This window comes from Sceloporus occidentalis, unplaced genomic scaffold (assembly GCF_023333645.1).
Source record: "Sceloporus occidentalis isolate IW3139 unplaced genomic scaffold, rSceOcc1.0.p SCAF_66, whole genome shotgun sequence".
Classification (NCBI taxonomy): domain Eukaryota; kingdom Metazoa; phylum Chordata; class Lepidosauria; order Squamata; family Phrynosomatidae; genus Sceloporus; species Sceloporus occidentalis.
In genome coordinates this window covers 5,130,910-5,147,588 of record NW_028317046.1, presented here as the reverse complement: position 1 = coordinate 5,147,588, position 16,679 = coordinate 5,130,910, and the positions used below count along the sequence as shown (strand labels likewise).

Genomic DNA, 16,679 nt, shown 5'->3' with positions numbered 1-16,679 from the left:
GGCAAGATAACAAAAATCGTACCTTGGAAACAAATTGGAATTGAAACGCTGATGCGGCGAGAGCCGTTCCCGAGGAACCATCATGGGATAGAAGCCAAATAAATGTTTCAAATGCAGGATCAAAAATGCTTTACAAGTCTCCAAGTGCCAGACTCTACAGATAAAGGCTCCAGCTTCCAGAACTTATAGATCCTGATAACTCAGATACAAAACCTTTCCTAGGCTCAGGCTGTACAACCAACAACTTAAACACTAATCTGAGCTCGAGCCGCACCAGCCTATGCCAGGAAAACCTCCTAACTGTGCTTTTATCAAATGTAATTTACAGTGTCTGGGTAATTAAGACTGAGCCATTCTATTCTTTCCCACAGGCAGTATGATAGGGGGGTCAGGGTGTTTGTCTAATAGCGAGAACTCATAGAAGTGGCAAAAAATCCCCATTATATTATGGGGCAAAAACTACAACTGGGGCAAATAAAACAGCGCAATATCAGTGAAAGCTAAGACTGTGAACAATGACATTTCAGCACGGATAGAAGGACTCGTTTTGCTGACATGTTTTGTGGTTCTGGTTGTAAAGACGTAGACGATGCAGACTGCCTGCCTAAAAGGGACAGCAGAAAGCAGGATCCCGAATGGATAAACGTGATGGGTTTTCTGCCATTAGATGCGCGGAATGTAAACGAGGGACTGGACTGACTGTAATCGCGTGATGTTTGTAGGGAGAGGAAGGTTCAGCCGCAGGAAACAGACAAATGAGGCATTAAAAGGAGGTTTGGAAAAGGCTGAGCGCTGAGACGCGGGGCATATTACAGCCATTAGAAGTCAAGCACATTTAAACGGCCTCTCGAGCAACACAGAGCGGTCACAGCACGTCTCCGGGGAACGTTCGCAATTACTGTATTGAGCAAATCAAGTGCAATTAATGCTCTAACACACATAAGAATTAGTGATTGATTCGCCTTCTGCTCAGATACCCCTCTTTCATGATTATAGGGGTTGATCAGGGGTCCACAGGGGGCAACACTGCTACAATGGGCCTCCTCTAAAATAATATATATGCCCTATAGTGCCAGTGCATTAGCGGCTCAGTTTGAGTACTGTGTGTCCTTTGTACAAGTAAGTAATATAAAGGTAAGCTTAATATACGGCACGGTGATGGAGGCAGCTGCTTCTTTCCTTGTATTTTTCACTTGCAAACTTAGCTATGCAAAGGCATTAAGCATCTAGAGAAATGCCCAATCACATGCATTCACACAAAGACATCCCTACATACCACACATAACGCACATACATGCATTTCCACACGTGTGTATCAAAACCTCTACCTGCGAAGAGTCATCTCTGCTCCAGTAACTGCAGGCTTCTAATCCTGAAACAGTCACTCTGACAGCTGCCGCTTCCTCCCAAGCAGACAGACATGCAGTCTCCGCTTTTACTGATTGCAACATGTGACCATGAAGGGAGTTTCTTACTGGCAGATGCTGTCATATGACGTGAGGAAGTAGGAAGCTCAATCTGCGCAGACAAAGATAGAATGTAAACTCAAGTAAGTGGCGGTCCAAGAGGAAAATCTATTTCCAAACTGTTAATCCACCCCTGATAATCATGCAATACAGATGAACCATGAGGTTGTCCAAGGTACTGAAAGTTAGCTGGCTACTAGGATGCTAAAGGCAACTGGTTAGTACTCGAAAGGGTTAAATTTCTCCAAGCATGCGCAGTAAGTCATCTAACCTTCACACGAATGAATCCAGATCAGGAGGTGAATGTACACGCGGGATGAACGTATGGTGTGTGGACAGAATGGCGCACAGAGAAGTATCTGGCGAGATCCGCAGTGCGCTTTTTACCAGCTGGGTTTGTGCTTTTTGTATAACCCACGAGCTTAAAATATTCTTTCATGAGCAAAGATTCAGTTCCAGCGACCGCTTAATACCTCGCTGGGAAAATGCATCGGCTGCGAGATATTACAGACTCCAAACACGCAGCTTCAGAAAGCCGTCTCTGCCGTCTGTGAGTGAACGGGATTCACATTAGCGATATATATAAAGATAGTAACAAAAGCATGAATATTTAGGGATTGTGACACGTGTTGAGCTGCCACTCACCTTGTTTATCTTTGGTAAATCTGAATAGTCCCAGCTACACTCACCATATTAATTCCCTATATATCAAGAAACAATAGGGGCCAAACTGGCCACGTATACGCTGTCGTTAATAAACTGATTTTCACCAGATACTGAATATTTAACCCTGCCGCATACCCAGCCAGCCGGCCCCTGCGTTGGCCATTCACATGTATAGTCCCAACTCACCAACAAGTCGATAAGCCAAGTACGAGGCCAGCGCTAGAAACACGGTAATAATTATAGAACTTAGTTGGCCTAATAAATACAGACTCAATTCCCACCCAGACAGAGAGATTAGGGTTGTTTTTTTTGGAAAAGGGCAAAATTCTGAAACCATTTTTGTAGAGAAATAAAGCTTCCCAAGGGTTCTGTCCTAGAAACGTTTTCCCAACCTTACCAGCAGATGAGAAGTGATTTGCGCATGGACTGGTAGAAATATCCAATTAATTAAGATCAGTCCTTTGGGAAAGACTGAATAACGCGAGGGGGCTTTTCTTTACTACGGCTCAGAACATTTTACCCCAGATAAAAGTTTGCTGTATTCATTGACTCAGGTGTGGCCAGAGGTAAAGCCGCTGGAGACCCGTCAGCTTCCTCCGCGCAACGTCTGCAATTTACTGCCAATAACCGACGCAAAAATAACCAAAGTGCCCTGACCCACAAAATGCAAAAGGGCCGAGCAGCTCATCAGAGGCAGGCTAAAGCCCCCAAAATAATAAATGAGGTCCCAAAGTTGGGCTCTCAAAACCCTCACCCACATCCTTCCCCTCGCCATCTTATCTATGACCCCCCCATTTAGGATGATTAGCGTGTTGTATATCTGTGTGTGAGTGAATGCTGTGTGTTTGTGTAACACACGTGAAATAAGTGTGGATCAGGCTGTTAGGGTGAGGGTGTGTGGCAGGTCAGTGTGATGGGCATGCAGCGGGGAGTAAAGAGATTGTGTTATTCTGTACACGCTGGACGGACGGCACAGATATCACAGCTTAGTGAATATCTTCCAGAGTCTCCTGTAATTTTCATTTATTCGTTACATTCAGAACCAGAACGGCTCCAATCTATCGCTGCACTCGTGTGCTTAGAGAGTATGAGAGGTGCAGAGAGATGACTGCAAAGAACCCCAAACCAGCATGATTTCCACCTCCAGGGGTGTTTGCCGAGGGTCGTACTCACTTTGCGAAGAATGGCCAAGAAAGAACACGCAGCAAGAAACTGGAAGCGGCAAGAAATGGGGCCTGAGAAGGAGAGCGAACAGAATGTACATTTTTTATGGCAGTGTAAACTTTTTTTGTGGGGTGAAATAATAGTATTTCCAATTAGGTCATCATCCATTATTTGGGATGAGGAGTGTCTAGTTTGTTCAAAAGCAAAAAAAATGCAAATGGGTTTTCAGACTTTTCTGGGCCAGCAGATGATTGTCAATAGCCCATTATGCAGGCGGAGAACCAACCACAATGTCTAACTGTGCAGCATAATTAATTATCAATACGGCCATTGTGGGCATAGCCAGGTCTTTGTCCGGCCATCAATGGCAGAGAGACCTGGAGGTCACTAAAGGTTTAAGCGGGTGGATGGTACTGAGCAAATCCCGCGCTTACGCTCGGTAGGACGCACGTTAAAGAGACAGCGCCCAATTTATTTAGGGAAAGCTGTTTGGTGCTTCGCTGGGAATTTTTGTTGCGTATGATCAGAGCCGGGCTGAGCCGGGTATTTACTGCATTCACCTGACGACGACCAACAACCCCTGAGACCCATCAGTCTAAAGTATCACGTTATGGTACCTTGTACTGTACAGCCCAGTGGGGTTTTACGTCAGCCTGGAAAGCAGCTGTGAGAATTCTACCATTCCTACTGAGCATGCCCAGAGAACGGGCGCCATCGGGGAGGAAGCAGCAGGGAAGCATTTCCTACCAAACCTCGGCTCACATTTCACTGAAACATGATTCACATTCGCTAATGACTGTAATACAGATCCGGGCTTCTGCATGAGAACGAGTGCATACTCATATTATATATATATATATATACAGAGCGCACATCACCCGAGTTATAATCCGGCTCCAGCCTCTGGAGATTAAACATTAAATTCAGATATTTTCAGCAAATCTGCAGTCAGCCGTGGATGGATCTCAGGAAAATATAGCGAAAAGCTAGGGTGTGAAGGGTAACTCCACCTGTGGCTTAGCAAAAAATCACAGCTGGGGTACATCTACCAACTCCTCTGGAAGGCAAACCCCGGCTCTACTCACAGAGGGGAGAAGGTTGGTACACGAGGAGTAATTCTATTTTACTGCAGGAACTACTACATTCAAATGCATTATCTAAAAGGATGAAACTCACAATGCGATGGAAAATAACTGTTATTGTTTGGGGTCATATTTTGTGAAATATAAATTCATCGCAAGCATTGACATTGTGAGGACTGCCGACTGCCGAAGCAGGTGACCTAAAGACTTAACAACACGATATAACGGCGTCATTATCCATCTCCTAACGGCTAGAAACCAAACCCTTTAAACGGCATCTCCAGATAACCCCAAATAAAAGAACTAATTACAAACCTTGTGTTTTCTGCCCTCCCTGGGGCTCTGCTGGTACTCAGTGCTTCACGTTGATCGCGGAGATCTCTTTACTCATAACTGATCCGGATTTTATGTCTTCCTACGAAAATAAAAAGAAGGCAGATAACTTACTAATGATGGCAACCGCAACACGAACTGTTTATCTGCACCTTCCATGCAATGTGAGATGAGCATTAATAATTCAGGTTGCCCGTTCCCTGCCTGGAGAGCCAGCTGAGCAGCCGGTAAAATACTTTTCCTTTGTGGATAAAGGTTAAAGCAGCCTTGAGCTGGAGAAACCATTTCACTTATATTATTACAGAGACTGGCCGTCCGAAAACAGATTTATTAAAAGTGAAGAGCGAGTCAAACATTCTGGCTGCACTCGTAAAAATCATATAAATATAATATAAATGTGTGATATATACGATATATATATACGATATACAAAGTGAGTGGTATGGGCAGAATTAGGCCAGCGTCCGCGGGGGGCACATGGAGGAGCGCGGGGCAGAAGCGTTAATATCTCCAGCAGTCGGCAGATCCATGGAATCCAAACACCGGAGAAATCCCATCATTCTTATATCATGCGTGGTACTTTTCAGACATTTTCAGGTGTTTTAAAGATATGATTGGCCTGAATCCTCGAGCGGGGCGAGGCTTCACGATTCTCTTTACCCAAGGGCTCTTTGCTCTCGATTAGGCGATAATTTAGCAGATCTCTCTCAGGTAGCTGTTGGTTAAAAGTTGGTTTATTGCTTTCACTCCGTGCGTACGTTGGCGTTAATGCACTCAATCTGTTTCTACCAATACGAAGTTTAAACCGCAGTCCAAGAGATTTTCTATAAAAAGCAATAATATGAAGACGGGGATGTAGGTTAAATACCTCTATATGCCTGCGCGTCGGCAAAACGCTGGAAAAAGCTGAACTAAAGTAGATTACGGAGCAATCGGCTCACGGCAGGCACTGCAAAGATTAGCATCGAACCGTGACCCATTAACCCCATGCATGCCAGACTAATGCAGCCAGCAATGCCCTCAGTGACAGATAGAAAGCTTGAATTTGGTGTTAAGCCAGGAAACTTCTGGTTCAAAAGAGATGGAAAAACCCAAAGGCCAAAGGAATATTTTATTTGGTAGAATAAACAAATGCATGAGGCCGGCTGCCGTCAGAACCAACGATCCCTGACCTTGGAACATATTTACAATTTGTGCAACGATGTATCTGGGATTCTGCGCTCATTTCCCGTAACATGGCGACATCTCGTCAGGTTTCCACACAGTGATTGCAAATAATTGGTTTCATATTCTGGAGATCGGTTTGTTCGCAGTCACTGCAGCGCGGATAGTGCCCCTGCCCTGTCTGCCCCGACTGCCCTGTCTGCCCCGTCTGTCACGACTGCTCTGTGTGGGTAAAAGGCGAGTTATTACATTTCTGATAATATTAGGATTCTGCAGCGGCATCTCACACGTTGACGCCATCGATGTCCTCGGGCTGCACATCCCGCACGGTTCAGAGCTGCAGCGCCATGTATGGGTACCCCACACGCTGCGGGACAGAGGAGCAGCACATTTTTGGCCCTTCTGTCACCATGGTAAAAGGCGCATTGGATACACAGTATTGTTGCATATTGTGTGACTTGCTTTACATTAAACATGAGAGTCGGCAATGAAAGGTGGAAAAAAGCAAGTCTCGCGTCAATAAGGGGGAAAGAAAGAATGGAAATTGTGAGAAGGGTGGACGGGGCAGAGAGAAAAACAGTAAAAGGAGAAGGGAGTGGGAAGAGCCGGTGATACTAAAGGACGTTAATGCAAATGAAAGGATTGTGGCCACAATCATCACTAAGTGGAACAGCATCTGAAGCAAAGCCGAGCAAAGTCGGCCAGACCGAGTTGCTATAAATTCACCAAACGCCCAGAGCCCGTGGCTGCAAACTCCTTATTAAAAGCAGAATCATCACAAATTCCTCCAGGAAAAGTGTTTTAGTCACGGGGATCACACATGGGACGATTCTCCAGATGTCAGAAGGATGGGTCTATGATCCTTCAATCAGCCTGAGGCCTTCCTGCCACTAAAGGGTTACTATTCCATGTGATATTAGCATATATGAACATTCCCATTAGTAGAACATCTGGGGATTTATGAATAAGAGCGCCATAAATGTATGTACACATATCTATAATGTATTATACACACTTTGCGCAGGTTTACCTCTCCCTGTCCACGATTACCCCTCCTGCTCCCTACTACTACTCCGACTGTAAGCTCCTTTCCTGACGGTACCCGATCATACTGCGCTTGTATATATGGCTATGCTTATCTTACCTCTCCTTCAGTTATACTGTAAGGTGCTGAGTACATCTGTTAGTGCTTCAGAAGTAAAATTCTGTAATACTTGGTGCCCAGCCGCTTATCATGACTGAATAGAAGCCGGCCGGTGCTGCCGGTAGCTGAGGGTTTTTCTTGGACCTCTCTCCGTGCCTTTCATTGCAAGAAGTGAAAGGAGGCTCAGACAGGCCTTTGAAAGAAGAGGCCGATCTCCCAGCGGGGGAGCAGAGCGGGACAATGGTTTGGGAGAGAAGTGAGGTCACGTTTTACAGCATTTTGCCAAGAATTTTATTCAGGTCAAGGAATGAGATGGAAAAAAAATAAAAACCGCACTGGGAAAGCAGTTCAGCTTTTCCCACAAAACAGTTCCCACCAGGCTGAGCTCTGCGAACACCCCGTTAGACCCGAGGGCGTTTACTCAACAAATCCATTGTGGAAACCAATTAGACAATTAAAAGGGCAGATTAGAAGAACAACAGAATCCAGTGTGAGCCGTGTCTCCCGACAGATCCTGCGCATGGATTCACGCCGACTACCTGCATGAAGAACTATATGCGGCCTTTATGAAGAAAAGATAACCGGCAGCTATTAAGACACATTAGCCGAGCATAAGAACGTTCATATAGCAGCGTGCTGAGTACACAGAGCCGCCACGCATTGTGTTCATGGAGAGAGAAAAGAACTTTGTGCAAGATCCATTAACGTCACACGTCACAGAGAACCTGTTACCGATGGCGTGAACACAGAGTGTGCGTGAGAAGTGCAGTCAGGCTACCACGTCAAAATCCACACAATCATCAATACAAATAGATTTTCTGAAAGTCCTAGTTCAGAACAAAGAGGATTCGTATATTCGTTTCTATGGCCGGCATGAGCTAAACGCGACGGCTGGACACCCAGGACAGGTGACGGGCGCACAGCTAAATTCCAAAGGAATCTGGCTGAACGTCGTCGGCAGCACGGAGCGTATTCTATTCGTCTACTCGGATGGAATCAGCCAGGGCCAGGAATAAAAGGCTGAAGGTGTCTGGAAGGCAACTCGAGCGTTATATAATCTGACTGCGCTGATCCCAATTCTCTGACCCGGCTTCTTCATGCGAAGGAACTTTGTAGCAGCAGCCTTTCATGGCATTTTTAATCTGCCTTTTTTGCAAGCACGGCTGAATGGTGAAACCTCTTACATGGCGATCGTTTGTATTTCTGTCACTTTGCAATTTTGCATAATGCAGAGAAATAAAGTAAAACACACAAATAAAAAAACTAAAATTCTCATCTCAGATTTAATATGAACAAACACTGTGCTAATCAGTTATTTGTGCTTTCAGTGCCCCGCAGTTATACCAACAACATGAGGTGGTCCCTCCAAATGTGCGGAGCGACATCTCACGCTTATACTACAGCACAACTTATTATATGACTCTCGAGGGATTTGCAGGAAGATGATAATGATAATTTGTTTATTTGTGGAGCAATCAGCTGGTGTGAAAGTGATTTCTTGGGCCCTGAATAACATATTGAAGCTCTTTTGGGTTCCTCACTGGGAAGGAGATGCTGAAAGGCACTGACCTACACCACGGCTCAGAGGGAGATTAGGTCCAGCCAGTACTCCACTCAGTCTGTGATCCACCTCTATAGGGCAATGATCTCCTTAGATCTCCAGGGGAATCTGTGCACAAGGACCGTACTATATATTTGTCTGATGGAGTCCATCCAGGTTCTATAAGCCTGGTCTACTCTGAGCATAGAATGAGTCTTTCCCTGTACTTATCTCTCTCTCATTAACTGTTTGCTATACACATGGGGAACATCTCATAGAAGAAACAGTTCTAACAATGTCATTGCAGCATTAATGGCGGCACAAGCTGGACACCATAAAAACTGAAGTACAGAGAACGCTCCCACATGCCAAAAAGTAAAGGTTTACTGCGGAAACGCATGCTCGGGTTTCTGTCTTTTGAGGATAAACTCCATGAGCTAGATAGGTATTTAGTGTTAATTTAGAATATACTGTGTATTTATTCATGTAAATAGACTCTTTTACGTGCAGTTGGTGAACTATCACCGTGAAATTGCCCAGTAGCTGGGATGTGGTTGGCTGCATTTTTATTTTTTACAGCAGACAACAAGGTTGAATGGGGATGTCTCGGAGAAAAACATAATGAATGAATTAACACTATTCTTCATCACTGAGGGAATGAATCCTTTATCTGCTCTGGAAGTATCAGCTTTGTCCGTAATGTCAGATGGCTAATGCTTGTCAATGAAGACATTTTGGTGCTGAATGGGGAGAGGTAATGCATGGTACTCATAGGATGAGTAAAGTAGATGACTGTCTACGGTACCGCTCTCTGCTTTATCTGTGCTTCCGACAATGACCTAGAGAAACAAGGAGGACTACTTAATGTCTCTGGAGTCCAGTACTAGTTTAAACATAAAGCTGCATTAGGCTGGGCGCACGGATGTTAGAAGCTCTTCTGGCTGAGGCGTGTCGGAGGAAAATGTCGTCTAGAGTTGGAACACAAATCACTCCAAGATGCCCCAAAGACAAAAGAACAGAGTAGATCTAATACTCAGAAACACGTAAGATGCACCAGCTCATGTCTGTCTCATTGAAATGGTTTGCAAGTTTGCAGCGCTGTATCATTCATTCCTCCATTTAGACCATAGCGCTCGTTTATATGCCAGCTGTGCCACAGATTTTGGAGATTGGCAGAGAACACAAACGTTTCCCTCAAAAAATAGTTCTGCTGCAAAGTAACTGTATAACTATAAAAAATCTTATTTATTGTCTTAAAAAAGCAAAATACTTCATCATTCATGAGCTAATTGTACGTTTTATTATATAGTCGGAACTCCTATATTTTTTACACCAAGACTACTGTTGGACTGGAAGGATCATTGGCGACAATAAATTTACCTCTGACTTTGCTTCTTAGGTCAGCTTTAAATTTTTCAATATGGGCCAAAACAACTGTGGATCTGCTATTCCTTCCCTTTTCTGAATAACCTTTCATTTACAACTCTGTTCACTTCCTCCATGTGCAGCCCAAAATATCACAAGAAATGATTATAAGTAGTAATACCTGCTGCCCGTCTGCTGATTATGGGGCTGACCTTCTGTCTAAAGCCCAGGATTGAATTGTTAGCTGCAATACACAAGGATACCCCGAGCTTCCCATAGGGTGTGAGAGCCACGGCTAATACCCACGTTTTGATGGACGTGAGTTCTGGAGCTGGGTACGTTGCCAGGTTCTTTCCACTGCTTTTATCTCCTATTTTTCAATCTGAAACTGAAGACTGATGAGTTTTTCACTCAGCGTGGCAAGCAATTCGCACGGCTTTGATTCCGCTGCTCGCCGTAAGATAGATTTGGGACCTGAATCTGGTAGGAGGTGGTGCTGGGTCTCGATAAATTCACCTGTCTATAATTATCAACCAGACTTTAAAATAAATAACCAAGGAGCAGCAGATACAAAAAATACATCTGCTTTTCTACCAAGTAAGTAGATTGTGTATTGGAATAGTAACGCTTACCAGAGAATTTAAAGGTCTTTCTATAGAGGAACATTTTGCATTAATTGACTCTGAGACACCTAACCATTTATTACTGGAATTTGTAGTGACAATAGCTGGACTAGGTGCTTTCTAGAGCCTCCAGAACAAGATGAGTCTTTCCTTATGGATCATGCTGTCCCTTTATTTGTTGACAGATCCTTACTACCTGCTGTGATGTCTGTATTCCAAACCTTTCTTCAATTATACCAAAAACTAGCCCTCGTGTGGGTAAATCAGTCCTGCTCACCTATCAGGCTGCACTGGGTCACCAAATTATTAGCCCCCTTCCTGCTTTCAGATTGAAAACCTTTAAGTTGTGTATGTGATACTCACATGGGAGCCATTGTACGCAAATGTAATAGACCTGCATTTATACCATTTACAACTAAATTGGAGCTTGTTAGAGATACTTCTTCGCACACAGAATTGCTCAATTTGTGCCAGGTAATCACTGCACTTATCTTTAAATCTGTAGCTCTTTTTACCATTATACAGATTGAGTAAACACTCACTTATGGCAGGGAAGGCAGCCGCCTACTGGAGAATAAGGAGCAGGACGTCTCTCTAAAGCCTCTAGTGAACTCCGTGATGGACTCCAGGGCCCCTAAGCCGCAGACCAGGAATGAATGAATAATAATTAATTTCTCCATCCTCGCGGTCTCAGTGCCTCCCTCACCCCATAACAAAAAAACAGTTATTGGAATAGAATGTTTCTGAGTTTTGAGATATTGGAATAAACAAACCTGTCCACAGGATATCAGCTCATCCTAATATATGTACTGCGTTGCTATGGAGATGACTATATAAGATTTTTTAGTTTGTGATTTGTGGCCAATCACAATAATTTGATACATTCTTCAGACACACTGCTGGTTCGCCTGCCTCCACTTCATTATGGCAAGTGCAACCTAATGTGATCTAGGTTACATTTATGCTAAAGTGTTAAATGACATATATATATATATATATATATATATATATATATATTATAGTGTTTTACTGGAACACCCATTTCCATTGGTGTCTAGGAGAATATCCTAACCTTTGCTTACTTTCAAATAACTCTCGCATTGATATTCATGCGCTCCTTATCGCACGATAACAAAATAGGATTCAATAAATTCAACAAAGTCTCATTTCACACAATGAAGTAAGTCATTTACATCTCTGTCACTTTGGGATGTTTTTGCAGGTGTGTGAAGATGTTGGCAATACCTGCAGAGCCTCCGGATCCTGCGGTGTGATGCTGCCCCCTAGTGCTTGCTGTCAATCTTTACACAATTAGATCACATTATATTTATTGACGCCGGCAGCCAAAGGGCTAACTTACTCCCCCCACCAAAAACCAAGACTTCAGGGACCCAGCTACTGTGGCATTTTCAGTGCAAAGTATTTTTTTAATCTATATTACAAAAAACAAAGAGAATCTGTAAATGTGCAAAACAATTCCAGGTCCCAATCTATGTCTTTTTATAAAAACCTAATTCCGCCACTTACCAGCCATAGGCCAGGTTAATGGGAAAGAATAAAGGTGCATGAAGGGTCTGAAGCTGTCAAGTGCTCTCACCAGCTCCGTACACCAGGGCATGTTTACCACGGCACAGAGGAACCACTAGAGATGGAAGCCCTGATAAAACAAAGTGAAGGGCCCTCACAACACTTCAGTCCTCTATGCATTCAGCCTTAAGGCCCACAGGACCACACTTTCCCTCTCTCACAGGTACCCACTTGGTCTCAGCTATAAGACCAAGCGGGTCTTGAACCAGAGGTTCAGTGTTTCACAGAAAGTGAAGAAAAGTGATCTGTGCCAAAAAGTGCCCATTATTGGCCACACTAGATCAATGAACCTCCAAATCTACATCTCTGGGGTCTCACTCCCCGAAGGGATATGTGTCCCCTTGCATCTCTTCCACTTAAGTCTTCAAGTAAAAGTGAGACCCATGTCCCCCCAACACAAAAGAAATCTTCCAGCTCCTCTGGGTCCACTGTCCAGGTGACCAGCTCCCCTAGTACTTTCATCTTGAATTGGAGTTTTAATCCTTTCCATTCCAGGTCATTCTTCTCATTTCTTACTGGTGAACCTGGTTTGACATAAAGGCTCAGACTGGTGACTCTGGGGAGCTTTAGTCTGTGTTTCATTAATGCTCATTTCCTTGCTGGCTGTCTCAGTGCATTCATGTACCAGCTGTGCCAGTAGATGGCAGTATAGCACAACTACAAACTGCTGGAAGCATTTTGGGCCTGAAGAAGAGCCCAATAGCAGCACCCAGCGGTAATAAAGCCCACGTACTATCCCAAAATCTCAATGTGTTTAATGGACAAACAAAACGATGTTCAGCATGCAATAGAAATCTTCAACTCGGGGCAAAAGTTCCGCATGACAGACCAGAAAGGTGATCAGTACCTGGATTCAGGAACATCCGTGTGTGCAAAGCACTTGTTCCATCCTCTAGTAGTTATCATTAAACAAGTTCAGCTAGTACATTTTTACATTTCAAATTATTTTCGTAAGACATAAGTTGAACAAGAAGTACCCACCAGGCTTTGAAACTAATGTTATGTTAGGTATAATGTCTGAAATGTCTCTCCGTGGCACATCTTACACTAAAGAAATACAATGATCTTGACAGAAGCCAAAAACACAAAAGTTCCGACAGAAAATAAGCGTGGATTTGCATTGTGTCCTCCTGAATTAATCACATTAACCTGTCGCCCATCTGAAAAAACTCTTGAAATGTAGGGTTTGTCTCAATTATGGACATTTAAATCCTGACTTGTAGAATTTGCTGCTGGCACGAAATGTGTCGTGGCGTTTTATACCAACGTCTGCTGAGATACCACGTTACGGCTCCTAGATCCGCTTTCCGATGGGATTTATTTTCAAATAAAGGTTTTCTGCTTATTTACAAATTCTAAATCTAACTGCTCTTCATTCAGCAAAGGATCCTAACAATGACCCAACGTTCATCATCCACACTCACTGCAGTCCCTCTTATGAACTAAAAGCATATGTGAGAGCAAAATTAAGAAAAACATAAAAAATGCCTTTTTGTTCCCTTTAAAGTTCCGCGTTGAACATGTTTCCCTGTTGCCGGCTACACCTTTTTATGCTTTTAGCGAGGGTGTGATTGATTTTGCGATATGGGACATTTTTTCTTTGAAGTGATCTTCTATCTGATTGTCACATTGTGTTTGAGGGGTAATTATGGGAACCAATACATTATCCGAAGGGCCTCCAAATTCCTTCACATTGTGTTTTATGTAAACAGACTTTGTGTTATTTTGTTCATTATGGAATATTCATTGCATTTTGTTCATTACTATCACACATACTACTCCTAGGTGTGATAGAAGAGGCTGTCTGTCTGTCTGTAGGAAGATGTTCTATCTGTTGCTTACATTTCCATTTTTATTTTACTGAACATTTAAAAAGCTTCATTCCTATTCTTCATAACTTATCTCCTCCTCATTGTAAAGCTGCAGATTGGTGTTCATTGGCTTAAGAGAACATGTGGGGGGGGGGGGGGCAGCTGAGAACTTCATGTCCAGAAGTTGATTTGAAAATGCTGGCTCTGCCACAGGCTGCCACATACCTCAGCTTCCAGGAAGGGAATTAAAAAAACATTTACTGATAGGCAAGCAAAAAATAGGTAACTGTCCTCGGTGATCACATCTCTATTACGGGCACTATCAGTAAAGCATGATCAGGCTGATGAGGGCAGAACAAACATCTCTCTCCGTAATTGCCACATACATGGAGCTTGTAGGCTGCTGAGTAACGCAAAAAATACAGTGGCCAGATAATGAACTGGAAAGCCATTTCCAAGACCGATAGCTCGATAAGGCCAGTTCTGGTTTTATCATCGCTCTTAACTGAATAGATGTGTTTGCTCTGCGTCTAAGCATCACCAATGGAAATATTTATGACTTTCAAAACAGCATAAATAAAGTAGAAACCTGAAAAGTACAACAGCGTAAAGAAAATATTTTGTTTTAAGGTAGGTTTTTTCAGCTTGGGGAAAAAAGCATTAAGCAAAATATGTGGCTTTTAATCTATTTAAACCCAAATGTGATGTCATTTTGACAGACAGTCCCTCAGGTGACACTGATTGATGGTAACTTACCCCACAAGTGCTTTACTTTAGCTTGATAATATCCCTTGCTAGCTACGTACTGTGGAAACTGTTGTGTTTTTGCTCTAATTTTTCCCTGCCATCTAAGAATGTAATCTACGCCTGTCAGTTACCGCTGACATCCCCTCTGGCCAAGTTTCATTTTTTCTACGATATGTCAACTAAAGAGGATAGTAGCTTATTGTTCTGGCTGCAAAGTGATAGGAAGTTATATTTATCATTATATATGAGACGTAATGCTCATACAGATGGCTTTGGGCAATATTGGGTCAGTTTTGCCCTGTCCGGTAACTAACACACCATGCGAAGCTCCTGCCAGTCTGCAGATCAGGCCGATACACTTATCATGTTTGATAACAATGGCTCTGTTGTTCTAGCCCTAACATTTTGACACCTGCCCCCACCCCCATGTAAATGTTTATCCGTGTGTACATAGCTCTGGGTCTATTCTTTTCTCTCCTACTATTGTTATGTGTTTAAAGTGACACCTGCCGGCTCATCCTCCTCCATGAGCGCAGCGAATATATTCCTGGCGAGGGGACGGGGGGCACTCATGGAGATGTGTAATAATGAATAAACTTGAATTGTATGCACTATACGGAAATACTTCAATGAGAGGAGGCTTCATACCAGGACGGTATAATGAATTAATCCCGGGTGGCGTCTCACAAGCTACGGCAAAAGGATTAAAAGGGTCAGCGTGTCTGTGTGCATGATGCACTTATAAGGCAAGGATTTTGGGGGCAGCATGAAACGCCGATCCTGCGAGCCATACGCTTGTATTTGCGGTAGATGGAGGAAACGTCAGAACGCCGTGACGCGCTACCAGGGAATCATTTGTTTTGTAAGCAGCAACTTATTGGCTAATAGTTTCCAAGATCTTTCAGCCGGACAGATAATATTATATTCTCCGGAGCCGCCTGCCGTCAGCACTGCTTACCTTCCGCAGAATAACATCTACTGCGTGACGTGTGCTACGTTCAGTGTAACCGATCAACTCAATGAAGACTGACTGCCGACTACCGTTCTGTAATATGGGAACATCTAAAGCAATAATCAAAATTATTTCTGATATCTAGTGACAGCTACGGGTGTGAAACGTGCTTCTGAAAGCCTGCAGGGAATGCCACGGCCGAGTAGCAATTAATATGCACCCATATGTTATATTAGGAAAAGAGTTATTCATATGACTATGGTTATAATTTTAGGGAGGGTACTTCACTTGCATCAGTGTTATATTTAAAGTAAGTTCTCATAAATGTTAAAATAAATCATAATGACTGAAGTGTTTTTGATTCTGCGAGTACCTATAATCAAGAAAAGGACGCAGGGAAAGCAGCATTAACAGGGTGTTATCAATCATTAATAGTGTAAACAGAATTGAAGCCATTTAAAAACGAATAGATAATACACAAGGTTTGCCAGGAGTACTTTTGAATTCAGATTATATTTATAATATAAATGAAGTCCTTGCGACTTTGCGCATGCCTATGGGCATACAGCCCATGGGGGTAGGCGGCCAGGCTCTTCTGCCATTCTTAAAGGAAGTGCCGGGAACCTCATCTGAATGTGAATTGAGCGGAGAGAGAGGGTTTCTAGTAGCTTTTCACCAAAGATAAGCATTTACCTCTGGAGAGCACAGCGTAGTAATGTCCCACGTCGTGGTGGGGATGGTTGGTCCCTCTCGCTCGGATATGGTGACCCTGCGGTGGACCCAGAGATCCATGAGAACGCCCTCTTGTGGGGCCACAAATCACAGATGGGCGGTAAATGTGCTTGCGAAAGAGTAGAGGGATACGCAATTCAGCAATTCCTTGTTTACAACATCAAGGAAAATACATCTGCTTCCAACCCATGAAAAGGGATGATCTAAGTTGATTAAAAAGTCCAACGACCCTTGTGTATGAAATAAAGTACTCCCTTAATCGAGACCTATTAACCTCTTGTTAACACCTCCTTATTTGGCCGA

General features: G+C 43.4%; 1 protein-coding gene across 1 annotated transcript in view; it reads right to left on the bottom strand.

The window, feature by feature from the left end:
- LOC149286938 (rho GTPase-activating protein 32-like) overlaps window positions 1-16,436 on the bottom strand; it is a 92,242-nt gene extending 75,806 nt beyond the window's left edge. The window contains exons 1-2 of the mRNA XM_089493711.1: window positions 16,338-16,436; window positions 15,651-15,737 (exon numbers count right to left, since the gene is read on the bottom strand). Of these exons, the coding sequence (XP_089349837.1) occupies window positions 15,651-15,737; window positions 16,338-16,436 (186 nt within the window). The remainder of the gene's footprint in view (window positions 1-15,650; window positions 15,738-16,337) is intronic.
- Window positions 16,437-16,679: the final 243 nt, after the last annotated feature.